This window comes from Cetorhinus maximus, chromosome 24, assembly GCF_964194155.1.
Source record: "Cetorhinus maximus chromosome 24, sCetMax3.hap1.1, whole genome shotgun sequence".
Classification (NCBI taxonomy): Eukaryota; Metazoa; Chordata; class Chondrichthyes; order Lamniformes; family Cetorhinidae; genus Cetorhinus; species Cetorhinus maximus.
The window spans coordinates 14,603,118-14,630,509 of NC_135902.1; the positions used below are offsets into that span (position 1 = coordinate 14,603,118).

The 27,392-nt window shown below is 40.6% G+C and overlaps 1 protein-coding gene and 1 long non-coding RNA gene across 5 annotated transcripts in view; one reads left to right on the forward strand and one right to left on the reverse strand.

The window, feature by feature from the left end:
- LOC144699651 (uncharacterized) overlaps positions 1-16,773 on the forward strand; it is a 29,977-nt gene extending 13,204 nt beyond the window's left edge. The window contains exons 2-3 of one of the 2 annotated variants that reach the window (XR_013580580.1): positions 13,894-13,998; positions 16,684-16,773. This is a non-coding gene — a long non-coding RNA (uncharacterized LOC144699651). Of the gene's footprint in view, positions 1-13,788; positions 13,999-16,683 lie in introns of those variants that run through there. The other variant, XR_013580579.1, reaches the window with a different exon arrangement.
- The window catches only part of dhrs7cb (dehydrogenase/reductase (SDR family) member 7Cb), a 70,002-nt gene continuing 45,560 nt past the window's right edge, over positions 2,951-27,392 (reverse strand). For 2 of the 3 annotated variants that reach the window (XM_078570755.1, XM_078570754.1), the window contains exons 3-7: positions 14,271-14,383; positions 13,460-13,670; positions 11,539-11,631; positions 9,813-9,968; positions 2,951-6,009 (exon numbers count right to left, since the gene is read on the reverse strand). In XM_078570755.1, the coding sequence (XP_078426881.1) occupies positions 5,801-6,009; positions 9,813-9,968; positions 11,539-11,631; positions 13,460-13,670; positions 14,271-14,383 (782 nt within the window). In that variant the 3' untranslated portion in view covers positions 2,951-5,800. Of the gene's footprint in view, positions 6,010-9,812; positions 9,969-11,538; positions 11,632-13,459; positions 13,671-14,270; positions 14,384-16,181; positions 16,358-27,392 lie in introns of those variants that run through there. The other variant, XM_078570756.1, reaches the window with a different exon arrangement.

Here is a 27,392-nt window from a genome sequence, read left to right on the forward strand (position 1 = left end):
TACTCTACAAATAGTGCCTCACTTGTTTCAGAACCAGCATGTACACATTGGGCTGAGTGACCTCTTTGTGCTGCAACCATTCTATGATTCTATAATCATTCTTATTCTTTCTTTTCTTCCTAAAGGTTGTAGGAGCAGAGCAGACGGATCTTTTCCAGCATCCCACATGTGTTTCATGCTGGATTTGATGCAACAAGTGGGAAATAGACCCATGCTTGTAAAATTCAGCATCTTCCTCCATCCCTAAAAACAGTTTGAACTATTCTAGAGGGTCAGTCCCAAAGGTGCCTGCTGAAGTCTTCCTGTAGCTATTCTGCAGAGGAGATCAATTCTACACATACTAAGTATGCTGACTGCTGGGCCAACACATTGCAGCTTCTGGTAGCATCGTGAAAACACTATTCTACTGATAAAACAGAAAATAAAAGTGCTTTTTTTTAAAATCTCAGGAATGCAAAGTCAGCAAGTGGCCAAGCACCTGCAGTACTGATTCCCTGCCACTGGAGTGCAAAAATATATCTTATTTAGTTGTGATCTGGTACCACTCACTGGAGAAGCTGTGCTACTGCCACTATTGAGCACAATGTATTATTTAACATGTAGCTAGATTAACTTCTCCAGTTATTTTATCAGTATACCCAGATGGGTGTGTTTGAGAACTTCAGACACAAGAATTAGGAGCAGGAGTCAGCCATTCGGATCCCCAAACCTGCTCCGTCATTCAGTAAGATCATGGCTGATCTGATTGTGACCTCAACTCCACTTTCCTGTTCATCCCCCATAATAACCCTTGATTCACTTGTTAATCAAAAATCTATCTAACTCAGCCTTGAATATATTCAATGACCCATCCTCTACTGCTCTCTGGGGAGGAGAATTCCACAGACTACCTACCCCCTAGAGAAAAAAATTCTCCTAATTTCTGTCTTAAATGAGAGACCCCTAATTTTTAAACTGTGTCCTCTAGTTCTAGACTCCCCTACAAGGGGAAACATCCTCTCAGCATCCAGCGTGTCAAATTCCCTCAGGATCTTATATGTTTCAATAAGATCACCTCTCATTCTTCTCAGCTCCAATGGGTATAGGCCCATGCTGCTCAAGCTTTCCTCCTAAAATAGTCCCTTCATCCCAGGAATCAGCCAAGTGAACCTTCTCTGAACTGTGTCTAATGCAATTATATCCTTTCTTAAGTAAGGAGACCGAACTCTACACGTTATTATAGATGCAGTCTAACAAAGACTCTGTACCAGCTGCAGCAATACTTCTCTCTCTACCGTCGAGTTCTGCAGTCTCTCTCCATTTAAATAGTATACTGCTTTTCTACCTGCCAAACTGAACAAGTTCACATTTCCCTACATTCTGCCAAATTTTTGCCCACTTATTTAACCTATCTAAATCCCTTCGTAGACTCTTTATGTCCTCTAGACAACTATCTGTGACATCAGCAAATTTAGCCACCATACATTTGGTCCCTTCATCCGAGTCATTGATATAGATTGTAAAGAGTTGAGGCCCCGGCACTAGTTACCATTTGCCAACCTGAAAATGAGCCATTTATCCCTACTCTCAGTATTCAAATTTCAGTCAGTTAAAAGTGAGTCAACAAAGCTTTTATTCATGTTATGTTAAATATCTTTCTTCTGTCATGAATGATTAATACGCTTAAATTTAAATTTATGATACAGAGAGAATTATTTATTTTTATGGGTGTGAGGCGTTGTGGAGAGTTATTTCAGGTTATTAAAGGGAATCTTTAGGAAAGACAGTAAACTTTTTTGGAAGAGAGGATAGGCGGATGAGCCAGGAAAGCAAAGTAGAGAGGTGGAGAGATGTAGGGAGGGAATTCCAGAGCTTGGGACCTAGGCAACTTGAGGCACGGCCACCAATAGTGGAACAGTTATAATTGGGAATGCACGAAAGTCAGAATCAGAGGAGCACAGATAACGCAAGGCAGTTGTAGTGTTGAAGGTGATAACAAAGATAGGGAGAGGCAAGGCCATGGAGGGAGTTGAAATCAAGGATGAGAATTTTAAAATCAAGATGTTTGTCCAGAGACAATGTAGGTCAGCGAGCACAGGAGTGATAAGGGAACAGAACTTGCTATGTTTAAGACACAGGCAGCAGAGTTTTGGCTGACCTCAAGTTTATGAAAGGTCATCTCTCATTCTTCTAAGCTCTAGAGAATATGAACCTACTCTACTCAGTCTCACCTCAGAACAGTCACCCCTCATCCCCGGAATCAGTCCAGTGAACCTTTGTTGCACTCCCACTAAGGCAAGTATAGCCTTCCTTAGGTAAGGAGACCAAAGCTATACACAGTATTCCAGGTGTGATCTCTACTTGATTTGTATCACTAGCTTGTAAAGAAACAACAGTCCGATCTGAAAACTACATCTTCAAAACAACTTGAGATACTATAGGAAGTTTGCTGCAGTAACACATTTGAAATCTAATTCTCTTAAGGCCTTTATTTCTAAGACTTGTGCTGGCCAAGCTTATTGCAAACATTGGTCTGTTTCAATAGCAGACTGACCAAAGAAAGTACACCATTAGCTCAGGCAAAGCAGCATGGTTTATCATTTTTGTTATTCCTGAGGAAATATTTCAAATTAAGCGAAGTGAGTCTGTAACATCTATTAGTTTCTCTCTAGGCATTAAAGAGTTAACTGGTATTTGTAGGTCAGTAAGCAAAGCTTGGTATAAGTGCATATCAACTTAGAGCTTCATGCTCAGAGCCCTGCTTTGCTTGACCAAAGAGCTATGCAGTGCTTGTAGTATAACTCGTTGCTGCCGACTCATACCACTCCAAGGCAAGTATTATCAAGCCAGTACTTGCAGTATAAGAAGCCCACTGGTCATTTCAGCAATTATTATATTCTAACTATTCTTAATAAGATGCTGTCTGCCATGTAATTCATACAGAAGGTCATTGAGAACAAACCACAGAGGAGAGAATGAAATATGTTGCTTTATTAGTGGTAAACCCCACAGAGCAATAAGAGATTGCGTGTTGAAGCTGGAACATTAAGAACTTGCAAGCAAATTGTATATTTTTTCTTACATAAATAATATTGCATACAAACTTGCTCAGTCAAAATTGTGGACTAGAAATCAGAGCTAGCAGAGCAAAGCTTAATATGTTTATCCTCCGTTTTGCCGTCAGCTGTTTAAATTGCAAGCGTTAACCCATTTATTTTAAGTGGCTTAATCCTTCCACTAAATTAGAGGACAGGAATATTATAGGATGCATAATGTCTTCTTTAATATCGCCGAGAGTAATTTTATCAACGCAGAATTAACTGAGTTCAGGACATATTTCTCAAGTTCCTACATTTAATTAAAAAAAGGATGAGGCTCCCTAAATTACTTGGCGGGGGAATGCACCGCTAGTCTACACTGATCAGGGCGGTTCAGGTTTAATCCTTAATGGATGCTGAGTTGACTAATTTCAGGAGTGATGACAGCGGAAGTAACGCAATTGTACTTCAGTTGCATCTAATCCATAGAAGCAGAAAATCTAGTCAGGGTTCTTGCATTTGGCTGCTTTATATACATTGGAACATGCAAGTGTGTGGAACATCAGTGAAAATAGGATCAAATTTAGCTGTGGCACCTTTCAAAGTCGGATAATGTACTAACACTAACTATCTAAACTCCCTACCGGAGAACTGTTGTGGTACCATGTGGAGCCATATGTTATTATGAGTCAGCATCATCAGGAGAGGATGAGAGATGTGGAGGGGTGTAAAAAGTTAGTTTTATTTATTATTGTGTAAATACTAAATCATTATGTGGGTATGGTGTGACAGCGATAATTGCTTCGTGATTTTTATTTACAAATGCGAAGATAAGTCATTAAAATGCACATGATATAAACAGATACCTCATGAAATAACACCAAGGTGCTGTGAATTTCTAAACTTATGAGGTACATTGTGTAGGTGCTTGTGAGGACTGATGTGTTTTTCTTTTGATTGATTTTCTGTTCAGTGACTGTGAAATGATAGCCAGTCAGCTGTCTCTGTGCCCTACAGCGATCGCGGACATGTATCAGATAGAAGGCGTGTTTAATTATACTCCAATCCCAATTTCCTCTCTTTCATTCAAAATTAAGGTTATTTATAAAATAAAAAATACCATACTGATTTCAATTAGGGCCTATTGTTTATGGAGCAGGTTTGCACCTTGGTGTTATATGTTTTTTAAAATTTACATTATACCAATATATCTCTTGTGACAAACCATTTAATCTACTTAGTTTTATTTTTGTTGCTGAAAACTGAATCAACAAGAGCATGTAAATTCTAAGCGTAAGTTGTAGGAAAATAGGAATCTCAGAACAGGAGGGGATAATTCAGCCCCTAAAGCTTTAGCCTCCATTCAATTAGATCATTGTTGATCCATATCTAAACTCCATCTACCCATCTTGGTTCTACATTCCTTAGTACCCTTGCCTAACAAAAATCTATTAATCTCAGTTTTGAAATTTTCTATTGGCCTAGGCTCAAAAGCTTTCTGAGGGTGTGTGTTCCAGGTTTCCAATATCAGTTGTGTGAAGAAGTGGTACCTAACAGCACCACTTAATAGCGCAATTCTAATTTAAAGGTTATGCCCCTTTGTTCTGGACTCCCCCATCAGAGGAAATAGTTTCTCCCTATCTGAATGTGGAAATGGCTACAAAACTCCCACAAAGCTCATAAGCAACACCTATGTTAGAAAAGTGTTCGATATAATTTTTTGCCTCAATATTTCAGTTCCATCAGGGTACACATTTTCCTTGGCTAATTTTCTTTTCCTGTAATTCAGTTGTCCTTCTCCGACCTGGAAGGCCAAATTATCCAGCCTGTCTCCAAAGGTACAACATTAGTGCTGCTTTCCCAAGTACTTGAGGTGTCAGCTGTGGCTCAGTCTTTGCCTCGCCCTCGCCTTTGAATCAGAGGGTTGTGGGTTCATGTTCCACTCCCGGAAACCAAGAACTGTGATTGTACTCGAAAGAGTTGCAATCTGTGACTGTTGATAACTCGAAAGAGTTTCCCAAGTACTTACAGCACCTGTGGTATCAGGCTGATTAATTGTTTCAATGTACAATCAGTAAAATTGATTGGATGCAGCTTGACTCTTACTGATGTTAGAGAGTAAAAGGGAGATAAAAGAATGCAAAGATATAACATATTAGTTTATTCAGCCCCTTGAACCTACTCTGTTGATCTGCACCTCAATTCTATTTACCTGTCTTTGCTCCACATACCCTGATATCCATACCTAACTTAAATCTGTCTATCTCCATCTTACAAGCACCAACTGTCCTGGCATTCACAACCTCTTTAGGGAATAAGAGTTCTAGATTCCTTCTACCCTTTGTGTGGAAAAAGTGTTTCTTGATTTCGCTCCTGAATGGCCAAGCTTTATTTTTAAGATTATTTCCCTTTACTCTTGATTCCCCCACCAGAGGAAATAGTTCATATGGATCTACCCTGTCAAATCCTTTTCACATTTTAAACACCTACATCAGATTATCTGCAATCTCCTATGGTCAAGAGAATGCAAGCCAAGTTAATATGACCTGTCCTCAATTTAAACCACTAAGCTTCTAAAGGTGAAACAGATGATATAAGACATCAGAATAGGAAAACAAAACAGAAAATAGGAGTGATGTTTATGGAAGAAGCTATTCTAAAAGCAGGCAAATTGGGAGAGATAAGTGGATCAGAAAGAAACAATAAACATAAGACTTGGAAGAGACAGAATGGAAAGATGGAGCAGTAAAGATGTAGAAACAGTAAAGTACAAGCAAAGAAGATTATTGTTCTTCCTCTGCTATGGATTGGTTTGAAATTCCAGCAGCAACAATTGCAAAAAAGATCTCAGGGCAGAATGTTCGTAAAAAGACAAATGCTTTGGGCATTGGGTTGCCGATCGTCACTTCCTTGCTGCCTCTGTTCACTGTGTATAGCACTTCCTCTGCTACTTCCACTGGGTGAACACCATAGGCCCACTTCCTGAAAAAAACTAAATAGCACAAAGCAATGAAAGAAAGAACACAATTAACATTTCTCCCAATCTCATTCCCTCGGATTTACCCATTGCTTCATCTATGATTATTTTTGGATTATTATCTTTCAACCGTGATTTCATTTATTTGTCCTGTTCAGGTTTAAAATCACATGGCACAATTCAAAGAAAAACAATGGATATTCCCAGTGTCCTGACTAATATTCTTGGTCAACAACTGTTAGCTGATAGAAACAATTAGCTGTTTTATTTTAAGAATATGAATTAGCTATTACTGTACACTAAGGTCTACTGTATTTTCTTACATAACAGTTATGTACATAATATATGAAATATACTATCAACATCTAGGGGGTTACAATTGACCAGAAACTGAACTGGACTAGCCATATAAATGCTGTAGCTACAAGAGCAGGTCAGAGGCTGGGAATTCTGTGGAAAGTGACTCACCTCCTGACTCCACAAAGCCTATCTACCACCTACAAGGCACAAGTCAGGAGTGTGATGGAATACTCTCCATTTGCCTGGATGTGTGCAGTTCCAACAACACTCAAGAAGCTTGACACCATCCATTTGCCCATTTGATTGACACCCCATCCACAAACATTCACTCCCTCTACCACCAACTCACAGTGGCAGCAGTATGTACCATCTACAATATGCACTGCAGTAGCTCACTAAGGCTCCTTCGACAGCACCTTACAAACCCGTGACCTCTACCATCTAGAAGGACAAAGGCAGCAGATGCATGGGAACAACACCATCTGCAAGTTCCCCTCCAAGCCACACACCATCATGACTTTGAAATATATTGCCGTTGCTTCACTGTCACTGTGTCAAAATCCTGGAATGCCCTCCCTAACAGCACTGTGGGTGTACCTACAACACAGGGACTGCAATGGTTTAAGAAAGCAGCTCCCCATCACCTTCTCAAGGGCAATTAGGGGTGGGCAATAAATGCTGGCCGAGCCAGCGACCCCCAAATCCCGTGAAAAAATAAATATAAAGAAATACTTCAAAATAGTTCATTATGGTTGAAGGGCTTTTAGATGTTTCTGAAAACAACACCCTGCGCTAAATAAATCTAACTCTTTCTGATTGGGACTGTTGGTGCATTAGCATTGTAATCAGCGGCCAAAGAGGTAAGGTATATTCTGTAACTATTAAAGTGCTAAGTTTCCCAAAATAAGTGTACCTTGTAATTCCATGGGTTCTGCTAATCAGAATGTTTATAAATTGAATATGATTAACAAGCCAAACCCTCCGACTTGCAACAGGTGAGGATATATAGGTTTTTAAAGAGTAAAATGTTAGACTTGCAGATGACAGGAATAGTTCAATGAAAAGTGCAGAAGGGCATGCAAGGAGCAGTACCAGGCACACCTAAATATGTGGTGTCAACCTGGTGAAGCTACAACACAAGACTACTTGCATGCCAGACAGCAAACGCAGCATTTGATAGAGCTAAGTGATCCCACAACCACAAAAAAAAAAAAAAAAATCCCACAACCAACAGATCAGATCTGAGCTCTGCAGTCTTGCCACATCCAGCTGTGAATGGTGGCAGACAATTAAACAACTAACAGGACAAGACACCTCCACAAATATCCCAATCCTTAATGATGGGGGAGCCCAGCACATCAGTGCAAAAGGCAAGGCTGAAGCATTAGCAACAATCTTCAGCCAGAAGTGCCAAGTGGATGTTCCATCTTGGCCTACTTCTGAGGTCCCCAGCATCACAGATGCTAGTCTTCAGCCAATTCAATTCATTCTACGTGATATCAAGAAATGGCTGAAGGCATTGGATGCTGAAAAGGCTATGGGCCCTGACAATATTCTGGTAATAGTACTAAAGACTTGTGCTCCAGATCTAGACACCCTCCCAGCCAAGCTGTTCCAGTACAGCTCAACACTGAGTATCTGGGCAGCAATGTGGAAAATTGCCCAGGTATGTCCCGTTCACAAGATGCAGGACATATCCAATTCAGCCAATTACCACCCCATCAGTCTACTCTCAATCATTAGCAATATGATGGAAAGTGTTGTGGACCGTGTTATCCAGCAGCACTTACTCAGCAATAACCTGCTCTCTGACGTTCAGTTTGGGTTCTGCCAGGACCACTCAACTCCTGACCTCATTACAGCCTTAGTCCAAACATGGACAAAAGAGCTGAATGCCAGAGGTGAGGTGAGAGTGACTGCCCTTGACATCAAGGCAGTATTTGACCGAGCACGGCATCATGGAGCCCTAGCAAAACTGGAGTAAATGGGAATCAGGGGAAAACTCTCTGCTGGTTGGAGTCATGCCTAGCACAAAGGAAGATGGCTGTGGTTATTGGAAGTCAATCATCTCAGTCCCAGGATATTACTGCAGGAGTTCCTCAGAGTAGTGTCCGAGACCCAACCATCTTCAGCTGCTTCATCAATGACCTTTCCTCTATCATAGGGTCAGAAGTGGGGATGTTTGCTGATAATTGCACAATGTTCAGCACTGTTCACAATTCCTCAGATACTGAAGCAGTCCGTGTCCATATGCAGCAAGACCTGAACAACATTCAGGCTTGGACTGATAAGTGGTAAGTAACATTCGCACCACACAAGTGCCAGGCAATGACCATCTCCAACAAGAGAGAATCCAACCATCTCACCTTGACATTCAAAGGCGTTACGATCACTGAATCTCCCACTATCAACATCCTGGGTGATACCATTGACCAGAAACTGAACTGAACTGGACTAACCACGTAAATAGTGTGACCACAAGAGCAGGTCAGAGGCTAGAATTCTGTGGAGAGTAACCCACCTCCTGACTTTCCAAAACCTGTCCATCACCTACGAGGCACAAGTCAGGAGTCTGATGGAACAGCCTCCACTTGCTTGGATGAGTGCAGCTCCAAAAACACTCGAGAAGCTCGACACCATCCAGGACAAAGCAGCTCGTTTGATTGTCACCCCATCCATGGCCTTAAACATCCACTTCCTTCACCACTGATGTACAATGGCAGCAGTGTCTACCATCTACAAGGTGCAGCAACTCACCAGGCTCCTTTTGACGGCACCCTCCAAACCCGTGACCTCTACTATCTAGAAGGACAAGGGCAGCAGATGTATGGGAACACCACCACCTGCAAGTTCCCCTCCAAGCCAGACAACATCCTGACTTGGAACTACATCACCATTCCTTCACTGTCGCAGGGTCAACATCCTGGAACTCCCTCACAACACTGTGGGTGTACCTACACCACATGGACTGCAGCAGTCCAACAAGGCAGCTCACCACCACTTTCTAAAGGGTAATTAGGGATGGGCAATAAATGCTGGCGTAATCAGCGACGCTCACATCCCATGAAAGAATAAGAATAATAGTTAAAACAGAAAGTTGGGAATAGAATAAAAAGGATTTGTTTATATAGTACAAGTTGGGTCTGGGTTAATGATTATCACGTAGGTCGCAGGTCTCAGTTCCTTGGCATAAACGCTGAATTGTTTGAAAATCAGTGTGAAGACAAAGATATATTCCTTTCTGTATTGCTGAATTTAGAGATGAACCCGAGGAATTGACCTCGGCTTTAGTGAAATTCCAAGAGCAAATTTGAAACTCAGTTGTCTCAATCATTCTGCAAAGGCAACTATCCCACCAAAAATAAAATTGGTTTCAAACACCCAAAGGCTCAGGCACACTCGGGTTTGCGAGATACATACCGGTTAAATAAATGCTTATATGGACAGATTTGTTTTTTCCTTTCTCAGAAGCTTTGGGGCCTTGTTTAAAGTTAATGAATAAAGATGCTGATGCTTACATTTCCAAATAGACGCCTCCCAATTCCCAGCCTCCGGCATTTGGTGATAGGAGCGAATGAATGTTGGGCTCACGGTGCTCACAGTGATCCCAAATTCTGCAACTTCGGCCCTCAGGCAGTCGAAAAAAGCTTGTATCGCATGTTTAGAAGCAGCATCTACATGGGGAAAAGTACACAGTAAGAATATAAGTTTGTAGTACATTGTATATGTTAACAGGAAACGGTAGTTGTATTTGTAAATGAAACATCCTGCCATAAATGGGAACTACTGTACTTTTTCGGTAAGTTGCTCTAATCAAAAATAAGAGATTGTTTATTTCACCATTGAGTTGTAATGATCTGGAATGCACTGCCTGAAAAAGCAGTGGGATCAGTTTCAAAAGTAATTTCAAAGGGGGATTGCATATATACTTGAAAAAGAAATATTTGCAGGCCTGTGGTTAAAGAGGGAAGGGAGTGTGGCCAATAGGATAGCTGTTTCAACAGCACGATAGATTGAAGGTCCTCCTTCTGGGCTGTATGATTCCATGATATCATGATTGGAAATGAACACGATCCTATTTTCAGCACCCAGTTCAACATCAAGTATTCTTGGGTAACCTATAATATGACCAGATAAAAATAAAGCTTCCTCTATTCTGCATCAACTCTGAAGGTTGACCCCAATTTCGGAACAGCATCTGTTACTTCACCAATGTCAATTTTTAATTACTATTTCCACATCCAGCACCTCTACAGCCAACCTGAGTAAGATTGCAAATGTTGTTCACAAATGTTTTGTGCTAGGGTGACCAGAGCATACTAGGAATTGGGTTGTGATTACCAAAGTTCATGTTATGTATGTGTTTAAACCTTCCCTCTAGACTGTAGACCTTGATCTCCCATAATCTTTATATTCAGGATTGTTCTTGTTGCTTTCCTCAGCGCGCCCTAAAATTTTTGTGTTGTTTTTTGGTTACATTCAAAGGAAGGTTGTAGGAATGTTGCATGTGGCAGGTTTTGAACCTTAAGAACCCACAGTATGCAATTAGTAAATAAATTGTAGGGTGTAGGTTTTGAATTTATGTTAACAGGATCTTCCCTGCCCCTGTTGATTCCCTCATTTATTTACTCAATGTACATGACAATATTTGAAATCTAATTAAAATCCATTGCTTGGGGACTACCAGTTAAAGAATCATAGGGACATGGTCTTTTTCTTGTTGAAACATTGAAAATTAATCATTTTGGCATGGGAAATTGTAATGGAATTTAAATGACAGTGAACATAATCAGAGGGTTTATGGCACTTGTTTATCCGTAGGAATCTAAGGCTTGAAAGCCATAAATTCCAGATTTCCAATGGTCTTGTATTCATTCCCTCTCCAAATTCCATAACAGTTAAGAAAATATTAGACATACATTCAAGATGTTTCACACATTAAGTTGCATAAAACACTGCTTTATATTGGAAAGTATAATGTGATACCATGTAATGCTCAAATGATTACTCTGCTAAGATGCTGTTGTTTAATTATTTTTAAAAAATTTTTGCAAAGTAATCACTGGGGTTAATCATTGCTTAATCAAAATGTGTTTCAGGCTGAAAATTAGAAGCGCAGCTCAGAAACACCCACCATTTTAAGACTGTTCATACGTGTAAATGAAGTGTGACATCTGTATGCACTGATATACCCTCGTTTAGTATATTAATAGTCATGTCAATCAGAGTATGTGTAAAACTTACAGGCTGCACGAAATGGAAGTCCTAATTTCCCCTGGATGCTGTTGACTAACACAATCTGGCCATTATGTCTGGAGATCATTGAGGGAAGAAGTTCTGTGAAGGGAAAGAGAATTTTGTTTTGCCAGCTGTAAAAACCTGTTTTGAAATTATTGCATTCTCATGCATGTCCCTATGACATTGTGCATTGATAAATTTTTAAACATTGAACTAAATCACTTTAAATTGACCTCCTGTGAGCACAGCTCCCCTCCAGGATTGTAGGATCATTTAATTACCCCACTTATCTTCTCATGGAGTAAACTACCATCTTATTCTAACTTTGTAGTCTGTATTATATCCCTGCTGTTAATTTTGCCATTTTCACCTTAAAAATGTGAACTAGAGTAATTCATTCTATGGTTTTCTAGATCTATTGGATCAACTTCTATAGCCAGAAATTCAGATTTCCAGCAACTGCAGCATTTTAACATATGAACATAAGAAACAGGAACATAAATAGGCCATACAGCTGTTTGAGCCTGCTCTATCATTTAATAAGATCCTGGCTGATTTCTACCTCAACTCTACTTTCCACCTGTCTGTTTTCCATGTGTAATTACTCCAAGGCACTATATAATTGCATTAAGACTTATTTATTCTCATACTCCAATTGTTTTGTAATAAAGGCAAACATACCATTTGCTTTCCTAATTGTTCGCCGTACCTGCATATTAATTTCTTGCGATTTATGTACAAAGACACCCTGATTCCTCTGAATACCGACATTTCTGTCTTTCACTTTTCAATATTCTACTTTTTTTATATTTCCTACCAAAGTGGATAGCATCACATTTCTCCACATTATATTCCATTTGCCACATTCTTGCCAATCACTTAACCTGTCTATTTTCTTCTGCAGCCTCTTTGTGTTTTTCTCATAGCTTACTTTCCCACCTTGCTTTGTATAATCAGAAAACATGAATATATTACATTCAAACCCCTCACCTAAGCCATTGATATAGATTGTAAATAGATGTAACCCAATCTTTGCAGTACCCAACTAGTTATGCACAGCTCACCTGAAAACTGCCTGTTTATTCCTAGTCTCTATTTTTTGTCTGTTAGCCAATCCTCAATCCATACTAATATATTACCCCCAATCCCCTGAGTTCTGATTGTGTGTAATAACCTCTTGTGTGGTACCTTATTGAATGCCCTCTGTATATTCAGGACAGAAATTGATAGATTTTTGGTCACTAAGGGAATCAAGGGATATATGGTTAAGTCAGGAAAGCGAAATTGATGTACAGGTTCAGCCATGATCCAATGGCAGAGCAGCTTGCTGAACCATAACAATAAATCCTAATCCTGGTCATATTTCTTATTTCTTATGTACCTTTGATTGTTGTATTAATTACCATCTTCGAGAGTTAACCTAGTTTCTGATATCCCTACTAACCCATAATTTATTTCTGCCTCAAAGGCCTAAGGTTTTGGTACCTTATTTCTAATGCTTCTATCACAATCATGTAACTATATTTATTATTAATTTACCTCCTCTTGAGTCAGAGTCAGAGCCCTGACTCTGCATGTTACCAGGAACTGGTTCCAGTATTTCTCTCTGAATTACCATGTTGATTTTCAACGGCTGACTATCATCCATTGTTATCAAACTTGTTTGGTAACCTCTGTTATCCATCTTTCCATCAAGTTGAAATGATTCTCAAAAGTCACCTCAATGTTCCATGAATTTTTCATGGTTCCTGCCCTTTATTGCTGCACCTTGTTTCCATTACAAGTCCCTTTATTCCTGAATACAGTGCCAGTTTCTTATGAAAGTTAAGTGTACTACCAAGTCCACAACTTTTAAGTAATTCTTTTATCATGTAAACAATCTTGCTTGAGCCATCCTCCTGACAGTAAACCTTAGGCTACTGGTTACCTTTAGTCAGGGATATTGGTCCAAAGTAGTTTGCATCCATTATCTTCTTGTCCATTTCTAAAGTGACATTGAGAGCATCTCCTTTAACTTTCAGACTGCTGTTGTTAATTAGCACGTCCACACACCCATAGGATTCGAGGATTTCCTTAGCTACCTCAGGAATATTCCCTGTTTCACTGAGGTCCAAAAGCACAAGCTTTGGACTGAATGTCTACAAAAAAAAAGACATCAATAAATCATCGTCTATCCGAATCAAAATGGATTGAATGTAAAAATGTCATAAAATACCAAACATACGAGTTGACGTGCATTCCATATTAGAGCTTTGTCAGAACAGATAAATTACTGCAGCCAGCTGCCGTCTGGTAAATATAGTTACATCTGGTAAATACATATCTTATTGCCTTTTTAACTGTTTGTTTTTCTCCTTAAAGAATAACAAGGTGTGCCTTCAAGGTACAGTCCAAATCAGAGGAGCCTCAGGTTTGAACATAGTGCCCCTGGTTGGGAAGCCCATATTTACTGTACTGCATGGCTAGGTAATTAGAATCATGTTTTCTTTCAGTCTTCTACAGATTTGCGTTTTAATGTCACCACTTCTGTTTATACTTGTATAGATCAACAAAGTAACTAGTTATATAATCACAATATCAAATGCATATATTCACCTCACTTAAAAATCTTGATGATGAAGAGAAAAGTGACAGGAGAAAATTGAATTATTTTTCAACCCGTTGCCATAAATGTGTTTAAAGTAGATGCTGAAACTATCAGAGAGATGTATATTTCTAAAAAAAAAAACAATACTCACACGACTAGGGTCAGCAACATCAATTAGGGCTTGTTGCAGGGCTTCTAACTTTTCCCAGTCATTGCCACACAAGACTACTCGACCTCCTCCACTGTGAAATACTCTGGAACATTCTGTTAAGCATTAAATAAAGCATTAATTTGTGTTAAATTGAAGTAAACTTAAACTCTACTTCAGATTTTTTAGTCTATTGGAAAGATGCATTTCTATTTGCTGCAAAGTCATGTATTTTGGGCTTTGGGTCATATTTTGTTCCAAGGCCGTGTCACCCACGGTTTTTTTTTAAGGGGCCCCTGTACGATGGAATTGACCATTGACACATAAAGAATAGCCACTTGGGAGAAGCACAATTGGAAACCACCCAATCTCTGAATTACATAGGAATTCGAACATGGAAACGGGACATTTTTTTCTATTTTGTTGTTTTCCCTCCACATGATCAGTAGACCTAATCTCATGTGGTGTTAACACATCATCTCTGAGTCAGAAAAATTTCCTACTCCAGAGTCTTAAATAGTGGGCTAGATTTTACAAAAGGCCTTGGGACCTGGCCGCCGGGAATGAAAGCAGGACTGAGCCCATGAAGGTGGACGGCGGGACCTCGGGGGATTTTACCGGCAACAGCCTATTAATTGGCTGCCATTGAACTGTGGCAGCCAATTAAAAAGGCCACTACCGTGACCGCTGTCCAATTGAGGACGGCGACCCGCCTCTCAGAGTTACCAGCCCAATTAGAGGGTCAGCAGCTATGCAACCTGGAAAGTGCTGCCAATAGAGGTGATTGCTGCTGAGACTGCATGGACAAGAAGAGGGTGCCTCTTTATTAAGGTGCCCTCGAAGGCCGGGTAAGGATATTTGTTTATGTGCTGAGACCCAGGCAGGCAGGCCGCAGAGCCAGCCATTGTTTCGAGTGAGGGGCACCCCTCTGTTGGCCATAGAGCGGCCATAAAGGAAAGCTTTCCCTCCCCCAGCTCCCCCACCCCCATGCTCCCCAGGAACCCACTGGGAGATAACCACGGTTTATCTGATTGTCTCCCCATGTGGCAGGGAGTAGTGCTGATGCTGGTAAAATCCCAGCATTGTTATAAAATGGCCTTTAATTGGAAGCATTGGTCACCAACCTCCTGTCAGCAGGCAACCACGTTGCTGCCATTCCCATTTCTGGGACTATTCCAAGGTGGTGGCGGAATGACATCAGGCTTCCCTCCAACGTCTTCCACCATCATTTTACATGTCCTCCCACCTTGAGCCTGTCTCCATGTGGCTGGTAAAATTCAGTAAACCCTTCAATTCCTTTCCCCCTCAGCTGCATTTCCCTTAAATGCACCTTTGCTATTCATGTCAACTAACAAAATAAATTTGGAATATGAAAGTTGGTCTCAGTAATAGTGGCCATGACAACTATCATTGATTGTTGTAAAAACCCACCTGGTTCACTATAATGTCCTTTAGAGAAGGAAATCTGCCATCCTTCCCAGTCTGGCCTATATGTGACGCCAGACTGACAGCAATGTGGAATTGGCTCTTAACTGTTCTCTGAAATATCCTAGCAAACAACACAGTCAAGAGGAATAATGCTAGCGATGCCCACATCCCATTAAAGAATAATTTCCTATTGAATTTATTAATGGCTATCTTATATTTTTGGTCCCTACTTTTGCTCTCCCCCAAAACAGTGAAAACATCTTCATTCCACCTATCCAACCAATCCCTTTCATAAGCATAAAGACCTTTCCCAGAAGGAAAAACCAGTAAAACTTGGGAAATGACTGGTACTGGTCTGAAGGGGTCTTGTACACCTTAAAACACCAGTTCGGACCAGTACCAATCATTTCCCAAGTTTTACAGGCTTTCCTACTGGGTTATCAGGTCACTCCTCAAAATTCCCTTTGCTAGAGAAAAGAGCCCCACCCTGTTCAGCCTTTCTTGATAAGTATATCCTCCTGGCTCTGTTATCGTCCAGGTGAATCATTTTTCCACTTTCTCCATTGCCTCTGTATCCTTCTTATAACATGGAAACTAGAACTGTGCAAAGTTCTTAAGTGTACTTAAGCACACAATCCAGGCTAATGCCTCAGTACAGTACTGGGAGGAGTGTTGCAACGTGGAAAGTGCCGCCTGACACATTAAACGTTAAACCCACTCTGCCAGTGAATATGAAAGATCTCACAACATTATTTAAAGAAGAGCGTGGACGGGGTGGGGGGTGCAGTGGGGTATCTCGGGTGCCTTACCCCTTTATTCCCCTTTGCTTTAGTCACCTGTCTAATCAATTCTGAAATGTTGACGTGGTCTCTGCTTCAATCATTACTCCTAGTGGTGTATACCACGATCTCACAACCCTCTGAAAAATAGTTTTATTCTGCACTAAGTCATTTACATTTAATCTTGTATTTATTACCCTTTGTTTTAGACCCCTCAATCCAAACCGCCACCATGTGAAAACAAAGAAAGACGCACACATACAACAGAGTTTGCAGTAAAATTTACTTTACTGGTTGAACAGGACTTCTGTATCCTTCATTCACAGAATGTCACAGGTTAATTGCCAAGAACAGGAAGAGCAGACTTCATGCCTAAATATAGACATTACCACTGCCCTAAAGGAATTTTGATCAGCCCTATATATAGCTTTAAACCATTTATGCTGATGAAAGGCTGTGTAGCAGACTCTTATATCAACTGTCAGTGGCTTGGGTCATATCACTTCCAAGGGCATTTTCCCATTTTTTTTGTGAGTATGGTGTGTGTGTGGGAACATACTTTCAATAATGGACCCCGGATATATCATGGAGTTGAAGCAATTCTTTTTTCTGGGTCAAACCATTGCATTGTCAAATTGTTCAATTTCTGAGATAAAGTTTATCAAATGTTGTAATAATCCCATCAATTTTGATAGTGTTCATTTAATATAAACCTTTGGTGTCCAACACAGTATATTTTGAAAAAAAGACTGCCCTGTTTATTTGCAACAACTACTAAGGGACTGCATGGTAAATTGTTCTACATACTGCCCTCCCACCTCTAGACTTGGGTTTGAATCTAGTTTAGATTGAATGGATTAAAGTTTCCTCTGTGTGTTTATGGGATTAATTCTAGGTGAAATGATTTGTGGTAGTCTTACCCCATTTCTTAATTGGTATGAGCCTACATAGCAGAGCTAGCATTGGTTAGCATTTTTGACCAGTAAATAGCTTCTTTGGAAAAAATGGGAAAATGTCTTTGTTTTGCATATTTTACATGATTGTTAATTTGCCTACACTTTGAATGGAATTTCTCACACACACACACAAATATAAGAAATGGCTGAAGGCACTGAATACTGCAAAGGCTGTGGGCCCTGACAACATTCTGGCAATAATACAAAAGACTTGTGCTCCAAAACTAGACACTCCCATAGCCAAGCTGTTCCAGTACAGCTACAACACTGGGCATCTGCCCAGCAATATAGAAAATTGCCCAGGTATATCCTGTACACAAAATGTAGGACAAATCCAATCCAAACCCCCCACCCCATCAGTCTACTCTCGATCATCAGCAATGTGATGGAAGATGTTGTAGATAGTGTTATCAAGCAGCGCTTACACAGCAAGAACCTGCTCACTAATACGCAGTTTGGCTTCCGCTAGGACCATTTAGCTCCTGACTTCATTACAGCCTTACATGAACAAAAGAACAGAACTCAAGAGGTGAGGTGAGAGTGACTGCCCTTGACATTGAGGCAGCATTTCACTGAGTGGGGCATCAATGAGCCCTAGCAAAACTGAAGTCAATGGGAATCAGGGAGAAAACTCACCACTAGTTGGAGTCATACTCAGCACAAAGAAAGATGATTGTGATTGTTGGAGGTCAATTATCTCAGCCCCAGGACACCGCTGCAGAGTTCCTCAGGATAGTGTCCTAGGCCCAACCAACTGTAGCTGTTTTATCAATGATCTTTCCTCCAATATAAGGTCAGAAGTGGGGATGTTTGCTGATGATTACACAATGTACACAATGTTCAGCAACATTCATGACTCCCTATATACTGAAGCAGTCTGTGTCCATATGCAGCAAGACTTGGCCAATATTCAGGCTTGGGCTGATAAGTGGCAATTAACATTCACACCACACAAATGCCAGGCAATGACCATCTCCAGCAAGAGAGAATCTAACCATCTCCCATTGACATTCGACGGAATGATGATCACTGAATCCCCACTATCAACATCCTGAGCGTTTACCATTGACCAGAAACTGAACTGGACCAGTCATATAAGTTCTGTGGCTACAAGAGCAGGTCAGAGGCTGGGAATTCAGCGGAGAGTAAATCACCTCCTCGCTCCCCAAAGCCTGTCCACCATCTACAAAGCACAGGAGTGCGATGGAATACTCTCCATCTGCCTGGACGGGTGAAACTGCAACAACGCTCAAGAAGCTCAAGAACATCCAGGACAAAGCAGCCCGCTTGATTGGCACCTCTTCCACAAACATTCACTCCCTCAGCCACTGACGTACAGTGGCAGAAGTGTGAACCATCTACAAAATGTACTGCAGGAACTCAGCAAGCCTCTTTCAACAGCACCTTCCAAACCTGCAACCTCTACCACCTGGAAGGACAAGGGCAGCATATGCATGGTAACATCACCTCCTGCAAGTTCCCTTCCAAGCCACACACCATCCTGACTTGGAACTATATTGCCGTTCCTTCACTGTCACTGGGTCAAAATCCTGGAACTCCCTCCCTAACAACACTGTGGATGTACCTACACCACGTGAACTGCAGCGGTTCAAGAGGTGTCCTACCACCACCTTCTCAAGAGCAATTAGGAACAAATGCTGGCATAGCCAGTGAGTCAGTACTAAATGATGCAAGTGTGGGTTGGAGAATTGGCCATACAGGTCAGAATGCCAAATTGGGAGTGCCCCTGATTGATGTGATATTTAAATTAATGATTTGGTTATCCACACCAACAGTACAGCAACCTACCCCAATGTTTCTATCCCCAATTCTAAAATCCACTAGGAAGAAAGATGTGCATTTATATATATTACTTTATCTGTTTATATATATTACCTTCTAAAACCTCAGTATGTCCCAAAGAACTTTACAGCCAATGAAATGCTCTTTGAAGTGTAGACACTTATAATATAGGAAATGTAGCAACCAATTTGTGCACAGTAAACAGCAATGCGACAATGACCAGATAATCTCTTCTAATGGGTTCGCTGAGAGTTGGATATTGGCCAGGAGCACTCTGCTCTTGTTCGCATCTCTTAAGCCCATCTGCGATGGCAGACTGGACCTCAGTTTAACATCTGATCAGAAGCACAGCATCTCCAACCAAGTAGTACTTCCTCAGTATTGCACTGGAGTGTCAGCCTGGATTAAGTGCTGAAGTCTCTGGAGTGGGAATGGAATCCACAAGCTTCTAATTGAGAGGTGAGAGTGCCACCACTGAAATAATGTCAGAGTAATTAATTTCTTTCACTAGAAGACACAACTTCCAACTACCAAAATCGGAGTAAGGACCACGGAAGAGGCCATACAAGACCTTTTGTTTTCGAATGACTGTGTTTGAGGGATACATAATCAGGGATCTCTGCAGCTAATTGCCAACCAATTTTTCAATGTAGAAAGCAAATGTGATTTAAGAAAACAGGAAGCATGCACCATCCAACTCTATGGAAACAACAAGCAAAATCACTGGTGATACTTGTAACACACGAATTGTTATGAGGCTTCAGACTTAAATTGAATAAATAATAATGCTGGCAAAGGTATAGGATCATAAAATTCTCAAACTTATTTTATTGACCTACGTTTCAAAATCACAAAGATATGAATAGGACATTGGTAACTGATGAATAGGTGAGTAACATCATGTAGGACCCATCAATGAAAAATAAAACTTATAAACTGATCCCATTCAATTCAGTTGTCTCCTCATTTTATAAATACCCCACAGGAGCTGAATCCTCCCAATCTAATTTGTGTTCTACCTTTTAAACAGAACAACTGTCCCCAACCTTGCCCTTCAATCTCTTTACTTTGAAGAGGGTATTCCCTCCCATCCTGCAACTACCACATAGGCCAGTTGAAGAGGAGAAACTACAATCCCCTACCACATAGCAACCAGAGAGACTCAGGCTTCGTTTTACCAGTTTTATTCAAGCAAGGGAGCCGCAATCATTCCTAAGAATAAAGACCCAGCTCCCAGATTGATTACATTTCATTACTTTTATACTTTTTCTTATCACAATATATTTGAGTACATTTGAATATATCCAATCGGTAACCTACACATAGGTACCATTTTAAAACTATCCTATTGAGTACATAAACATGTGATTTTGCTAAAGGGTGTATACATAATTATCCAATCAAAATTAAAACACGTACGCAAGACCTTGGTTCTCACAACTCAAGACTGCTGTTGTTTCATCAAAGACCCCTCTGTCCATTGTATGTTTTCCCATATCCAAGCTAAAACCACCTGCCCTGTCCTTATCTGAGAGGGGAGTTTACCTAAACTAACTATATGTTATGTTTTATCTCCAGTCCAGCTCTCAAGGCTTCATCGCATCGTTACACCACTTGAATGGTTCTGCCAATGCCTGGACATTAGCTCATCTCTTGAAACTGTGTAAATCACGCAAACTCAAAGCTCCTTTGTGTGCAATGTCCATTTGCTTACCCTCAGCTGTCATTAGGCCTAACATCCATGGCTGCTTGGAGATTTTAAGAGTTCTTCAGTAAATTCTTACAGTGTTCTCTTTTAGCATTTTTAATTTTCCCCTAACAACTTTAACCCACAGAAAACCTGGCACTTCCCCTCCAGATCTCTGCTTTGATTCAACCAGGAGACTAAAGGGTTACACATTCCCTGAATGATACTCACAATACCCAACCCAGCTGGCCTCTTCTAGACCCTGTTCACACCTGGACCACTGATCTGACACCCAGGGGGGAAAATGTAACTTCTGGCTTGTTGGCCAAAATCCAGCTGTACAGCAAGAGACAAAGGAAAGATACAACTTTCTCATGTGTTCAAAATCTGTAGTGATCAGGGATTGGTCAGCTCTATAAATTGTCAAAGGTAATGTCACCCCTTATGGACAGCGTCTCTATGAACTGTTTCAAAATGCCCTTTTTGACTGCTGTAAGACTCCCAAACATTTCATATGTTTGATAAGCATCACCCAGGCATATCTTCACACTTTTTTTTTAATTGGCGAAAGAAGTAATAGTGATGAGGAAAAGATTTTTCACCCAGAGTGTGGTTGGAATCTGGAACGAACTTCCTGAAAGGGTGGTGGAGGCAGGCTTGACCAAGGTATGCAAAAGGGAATTGGATTGCTAGCTGAAAAGAAGGAATGTGCAAGGTTACGGGTATAAGACAGGGGAATGGGACTAGGTAGAATACTCTTTCAGAGAGCCAGTGCAGACTCAATGGCTGAATGGCCTCCTTCTGTTCTATAAAGATCCTGTGATTCTGTTTCAAGGTTTCTCACACCTCTGACCACAATGATAACCCCATAAAATAAGAAGAAGTTTTAAAATTCCCATATTGAGGTCTATCCTGTCAGTGTCTTGATAATCGTAGGTATTTGTACCATTGGCATGCTTCCTGACCTCATGTAATCACAGGTTTTTGGTCTTTTCATTGTCTATATCCTGCCTTAAGAATGCAGCACACACAGGTCGCAAGACATTTTATATTGAATTCTGCTTAAGTGCTTGTTTGCTTAGTGGAATTGACCGTTACTATTTTCCACTCACTTAACGCTTACAAGCTGGCAAAGTCAACAGTGGTCAATCCAACTTAATATATCATGCCTATGTGCAATCTCATACCATAACAGGCATAACTGAAGTCATAGTATGCAGCCCAAAAATTAACCAGTTACATCGTTATTTCAGGCTTTTCAGTCCATATTACACATTTCATTAAATATTGTCAACTGGTTCGCTAATCTAGGTACCATGTCATCAAAGGATGTACCGATATAGATAACAAAAGACTCTCATATTCAAAAATGTAGTTCTGTATTTGGAGCACTGAAATAGAACATCTCTAACTAACAAGATATTGAGTTTCAATCAAAGTTAAAAGTACATACATTTGCTGTCATTACCATCGTTCTACATGACATAAATCCTTCAAATTTTACTGCTGTCAAATTCAACAGTTTAACAATTTCCAGCCCCCAGAACCCGGGCCCCTCACACACATGACCTAGCAAAGCAAAATGGCCAGCTTGTGAGATGATTGAGCCTGCCAAGACCAATGGCATTGAGGCCATGCTGATATGAGTACAGTTACTCTGGTTTGGTCACTTTGAAGCTGACTTTAATGCCTGTCCATTGAGCATTATCTGGGTGGAGCCCAGAAAGGCAAGTCCAGTGGGGCAAGTAGCACATTCTTACAGAACCTGTTGGATTCTACTCCCATTATAAAAGTTAATGTAATTGTCTTGAGGTCTATATATAAAATTTTAATATTAAAATCGGTGCTTTAAAAAAGTTCAGTTAGACTGTGGCAATTATAAGTTCATTACATATGTCGTCAATTAAGCATGAAAAGAAATCAAAACTGTGTACATCAAAACTTTAATTCTTTTCTTTTGCTATTTTTAAATGGACTTTTGCTGAACCAAAAAGATGGCTGCTACTGGTCACATGACTTACAAGATTGACCTTCTGTTCTGGAAGTTTCCAACAGAGATTACAAGAACAAGAGTTCTATTCTCATCCTTATGGAATCTCACACCCCATTGTAAGGCCACATTATAATCACAAAACTAGAAAGCTAACAGATAAATTGGCTCCCCAACCAGGGACAGTTTTAATATTGCATTTCTAGCCTCACAGATTAGTCTGCTGATTACCCCTAATCTGAAAGGAACAACAGCAGGTCACTGATCAAGCTGTCAGCCACCATCTCTCAACTCCTTGAAACCTGTTGTATTTTAAAGGCATCTGACCATCACTGGCCAAGCAGTCTAGATACAGAAACCTCATTGTGCTGCATTGTCATTCGAGGGTTTTCATGCTGCTGTCTCCAACCAGGAACTTATCTGAACTGAACTCGACCATGAAAGAAACAACCTCTGGGCTTTTACTTTCTAGGCCCTGGACATCACGTGAAATAATATTCATTTCTGTGGTTCTTTTACTGTTGTTATCCATAATTGTAAAAACTCCCTCTTCTATCCTGCTTACTGTATTTTTGTGTGTGTGTGTGTGTGAGAGTGAGGTTGCAAACATTGCCCCAAACCCCCCAGGTTTCAATGTGAAATAACCATCTGAGTAAATCATAAAGAGAGTTTGCTGCATATTACTTCAAAAATTGGACCACTCAAACCGAGGGTTTGGGGAAACACGCTACAGCCTACTTTATAAACGTTCAAAACACCTCTGCTTATGGATAGATGGTGAGAGGATAAAGAAGTTCAGCTTGCCTCTCTCCTGTCCGTAACGCACATGGGGCAGAAATTCTCTGGCGAGAAAATCCTCATAAGTCAGGAAGCCACTATCCCTCACCAGGGCAGCATGCTTCATCATCTGATCGGGCAATTTACTAAAGACTGCTGGAGTTTGATTCGAAATATGTTGACCCATCATTGGACAACTGATAGGTGTCTTCACCACGGGCTCTAGATTTGAGTCATTTGTAAAGATCCTGCTCAGGCTCCGCGCCCGACCTGCTTGAGCATAAAATGACGCGCGATAACGTCAGGCAAGCGTCCCAACGTCATCACGCGATGTTTCAGTCGGCGGGTGCGCACGGGAGTCGGCAGCATTCCCGCCGACAATTAACAGGCCTATTAAGGCCATTAAAGTTATAATTGAATGAAATTTTATGGTTGGCGGGCAAGCAGCCTTTGGATTTTTTAGGAAACCTCATCCATGAGCAGGATGAGGTTTCTAACAGCCATTAAAAATTAAATTAGAATTTTTAAATTTCATTTATAACATGTCCCTGCTCACATGAGGGAACATGTTTTTAACATTGCTAAGTTTTTTAATTTTGATTATTTGAATCTTCAACTCCCTGAGGCAGCTCTGTGCCTCAGGGAGCTTTCATTGCACACATTCGTGCACACGCGCGAACATCCACACTCGCCCTCCTCCCGCCACCCCCGCCCTCCCCAGCAGCGCTGAGGGCTGCAGCGCACATTTCACGCTGGCTGGCCATTTAACGGCCAGCTAGCATGAAATCGTTGCCGGGGCCCGATCACGGGTGCGCGGTCGGTTTTGCTGCCACTCCCGCACCCGCTCGCCGCACTCGCCCGACTAAGGGAAGACCCTGCCCATGGTGACATCACTAATCCCAGCCAGAATAGAGGTGATTTGTAATTCCCCTGTCAATAACTTCTGAAGACGGCACTGCTGTAAGTGATTGTGATTGATTGTACAACTGAGTTCTGTTTGTTGCAGTTTGTAAAGACTCTTTTTAAATAGACACCGTAGCTAGGCTTTGCTTTGTTTTTTAATGAAAAATGCACTGTTTGATGCAGGTTGTCCTGGCTGTAAATTGCATCCCATATCCAAGTCCTTGGCTGGGACAGTGGTGTCAATAGACATTCAAGTGGTGTTGGTGGACACTCTCTTAAAAGTTGCCAGGCAGAGGTGTCTAGCTGATCAAAATTCAGTTACAAACTTCCTTTGTCCTAAGATCTCTCAGCTGTCCTCTTAGGACAAGGCCACTTCTATACAAGATAAGTTACAATGTCATCTTCAGGGGAGCCTTTGTTCATTAATCTGTCCAAGGCCAAGGGAAAGCTAAAACAAAGTTGGGAATGATTTTTGTTAAAGCACCATTATTGATAAGGGAGAACAGTTAATTGAATGTGATAATGCTAGGAAAATGTGGATTCTTGTAGCTGGGATGAAAAAGAAACAGTTTAAAAGAGGAGGGAGATCTCAGAATTACATGAGACCTCCCCTGCATCAGGCTTGTGCACTGTAACATGTGAAATGGAGCCATTATGGCACAGGAGGAGGCTATTCAGCCCATTGAGTCCATGTCAGCATCTCCAGTGAGCTCACAAGATATTACCATAAATGTACTCTTAATTGTATGTGTAATTATTATCACTATGCTGATGTACGCAGAGTATTAAGCAATAAATACTTTTGAACTCTCTTATTTTGAGGAACAACTTATAGATTTATATGTAAGAACACTCATCCTCTAACATTTACTTCAATGGAAGTAAGATTCAACAGGTCTTGTTAATCTAGTCACTGTTGCTTTACAGACAAACACAGCAGCCAATTTAAATACAAAAAGGTCCCAATGAACAGCAAACAACCTGATGACCAGTTAATCCATTCTTGGTATCACATATTGCCCTAGGATCATTTTGATCTACCCAAACAGGCAGACGGGTAGATAGCCCTCTCTCAATCTTGTACTGAACTGGCTACCCAGATAATGTGCTCAAGTTCTGGAGGAAACTGCAAAGAGATGAAACTGTGGGCACAACAATCTGGGGGGTAAGTTAAGACCGACAAAATCCATTTCTCTTAAATTTTGATAAATGTTGCATCAGTGCAAGTGAAGAAGAACTTGCGGCTTGAACATTTTCACCTTTTTGTACTTTTTCTCTGCCAGCATCACCAGAAGCTGCTGACTCTTGATGTCGTACCATTGGGAACAATTGCAGGCACAAATTCAACTCGGAAGGTATGACATGATAATCATTACAGAGACATGGCTGCAAGACAGTCAAGACTGTGAACTAAATATACCAGATCACAAGTTCTACAGGAAAGATAGCAAAAATGGTAGAGGGGAAGAAGTAACCTTAGTGATTAAGGTTGAATTCACTTCAGTGATAAGAGAGGACATAACAAGGATTAAACAGATAGTGAAGACTTTATGGGTAGAATTAAGAAATAGGAAAATGTTTACGAGGGAATTGTGTATAGGTCCCCTGGTAGCAGCTGTCAAGTGAAAGATTGCATAAATACAGAGATTAGTCAAGCATGTAGCAAAGGCAGAGTGGTTTTAATGGGAGATTTTTACTCTCATATAAATTAGGACAAGCAAACTAGCGCATGTCAGAAAAGTAGTGAATTTCTTGAGTGTGTCGAGGACAGTTTTCTGCAACAATATGTCTGAAAGCGAACAAGCAGTCATCTCACATTAGATTTAGTGTAGTAATTGAAGGTATAGCCTTTCCTACTGCCTATCAGGGGTCATGTGATTGTTCTTGGAGGCTCTCACCAATGACCCCCAAATGGGGGTAATCCAGGGGCGGGGCTTTTTGTCAAGGACCTGGTTCAAGCTTGTAGCATCTGAAAATCTCTCTGTAATAAAGTTATCTGCTTCTAGTTGAAACCTGCCCAGTACGTCAAGTCATTACATTTGGCGATGCGGGTAAAATAGCTCCAACGCTGCACCTCGCCTTGCTAACATAAGTACATCAAATCTTAAGAAAAAAGAAAATATGTTACGGTACAATGGTAAATGCTGAGCTGCTCAAATCCCGGAGGGAAACTTGAAACAGCTACCACCTCTGTTTTCAATTTGTATGTATTTCGAGATGCAGGCTTTGAATTCAGTAGTAATAAGACTACCGAGTCTTATAGGTTACTTACAAAACTAAATTAAACCATTATTAATAGAAGAAATGATTTGAACTACGTTCATAGATCTACAAATTACTGCTATGATAACTTCTAAATCCCCTAGTTAATCTAACTCCTAGTTACACGTTCATTAAGGCAACAATAAGACACACAGGTTTTAAAAGGCCCAGGCAAAGGAACACACAATACCTTGAACAGTCGAATTCAAAGTGAATTTTTCTCACCTTCAGTTCTTTGTAGATAGCAGTTTGAGGCTTAAATGCTGGAAGCTTTTGACACTTATATTAGATCTTAGAATTCCTGCCCTTACACACAGCCTTCTCTCCTTTATGCATATTTTCCTCTTTGAATGCAAATTTCCATTGTTTCACTATCTCTTTGGTCTTTACCTCTCTAATAATAAAAAAATCTATCATAGTACTAATTTTACCAGAAATCTTTGGGAAAAACAAACACATTGTTTCTTAACTTCTCCTGGCTAGGTGTAACATTTCACCCCCTCTTTTGAATTCAAACTAGTCTAGTTTATTTAAAAATGC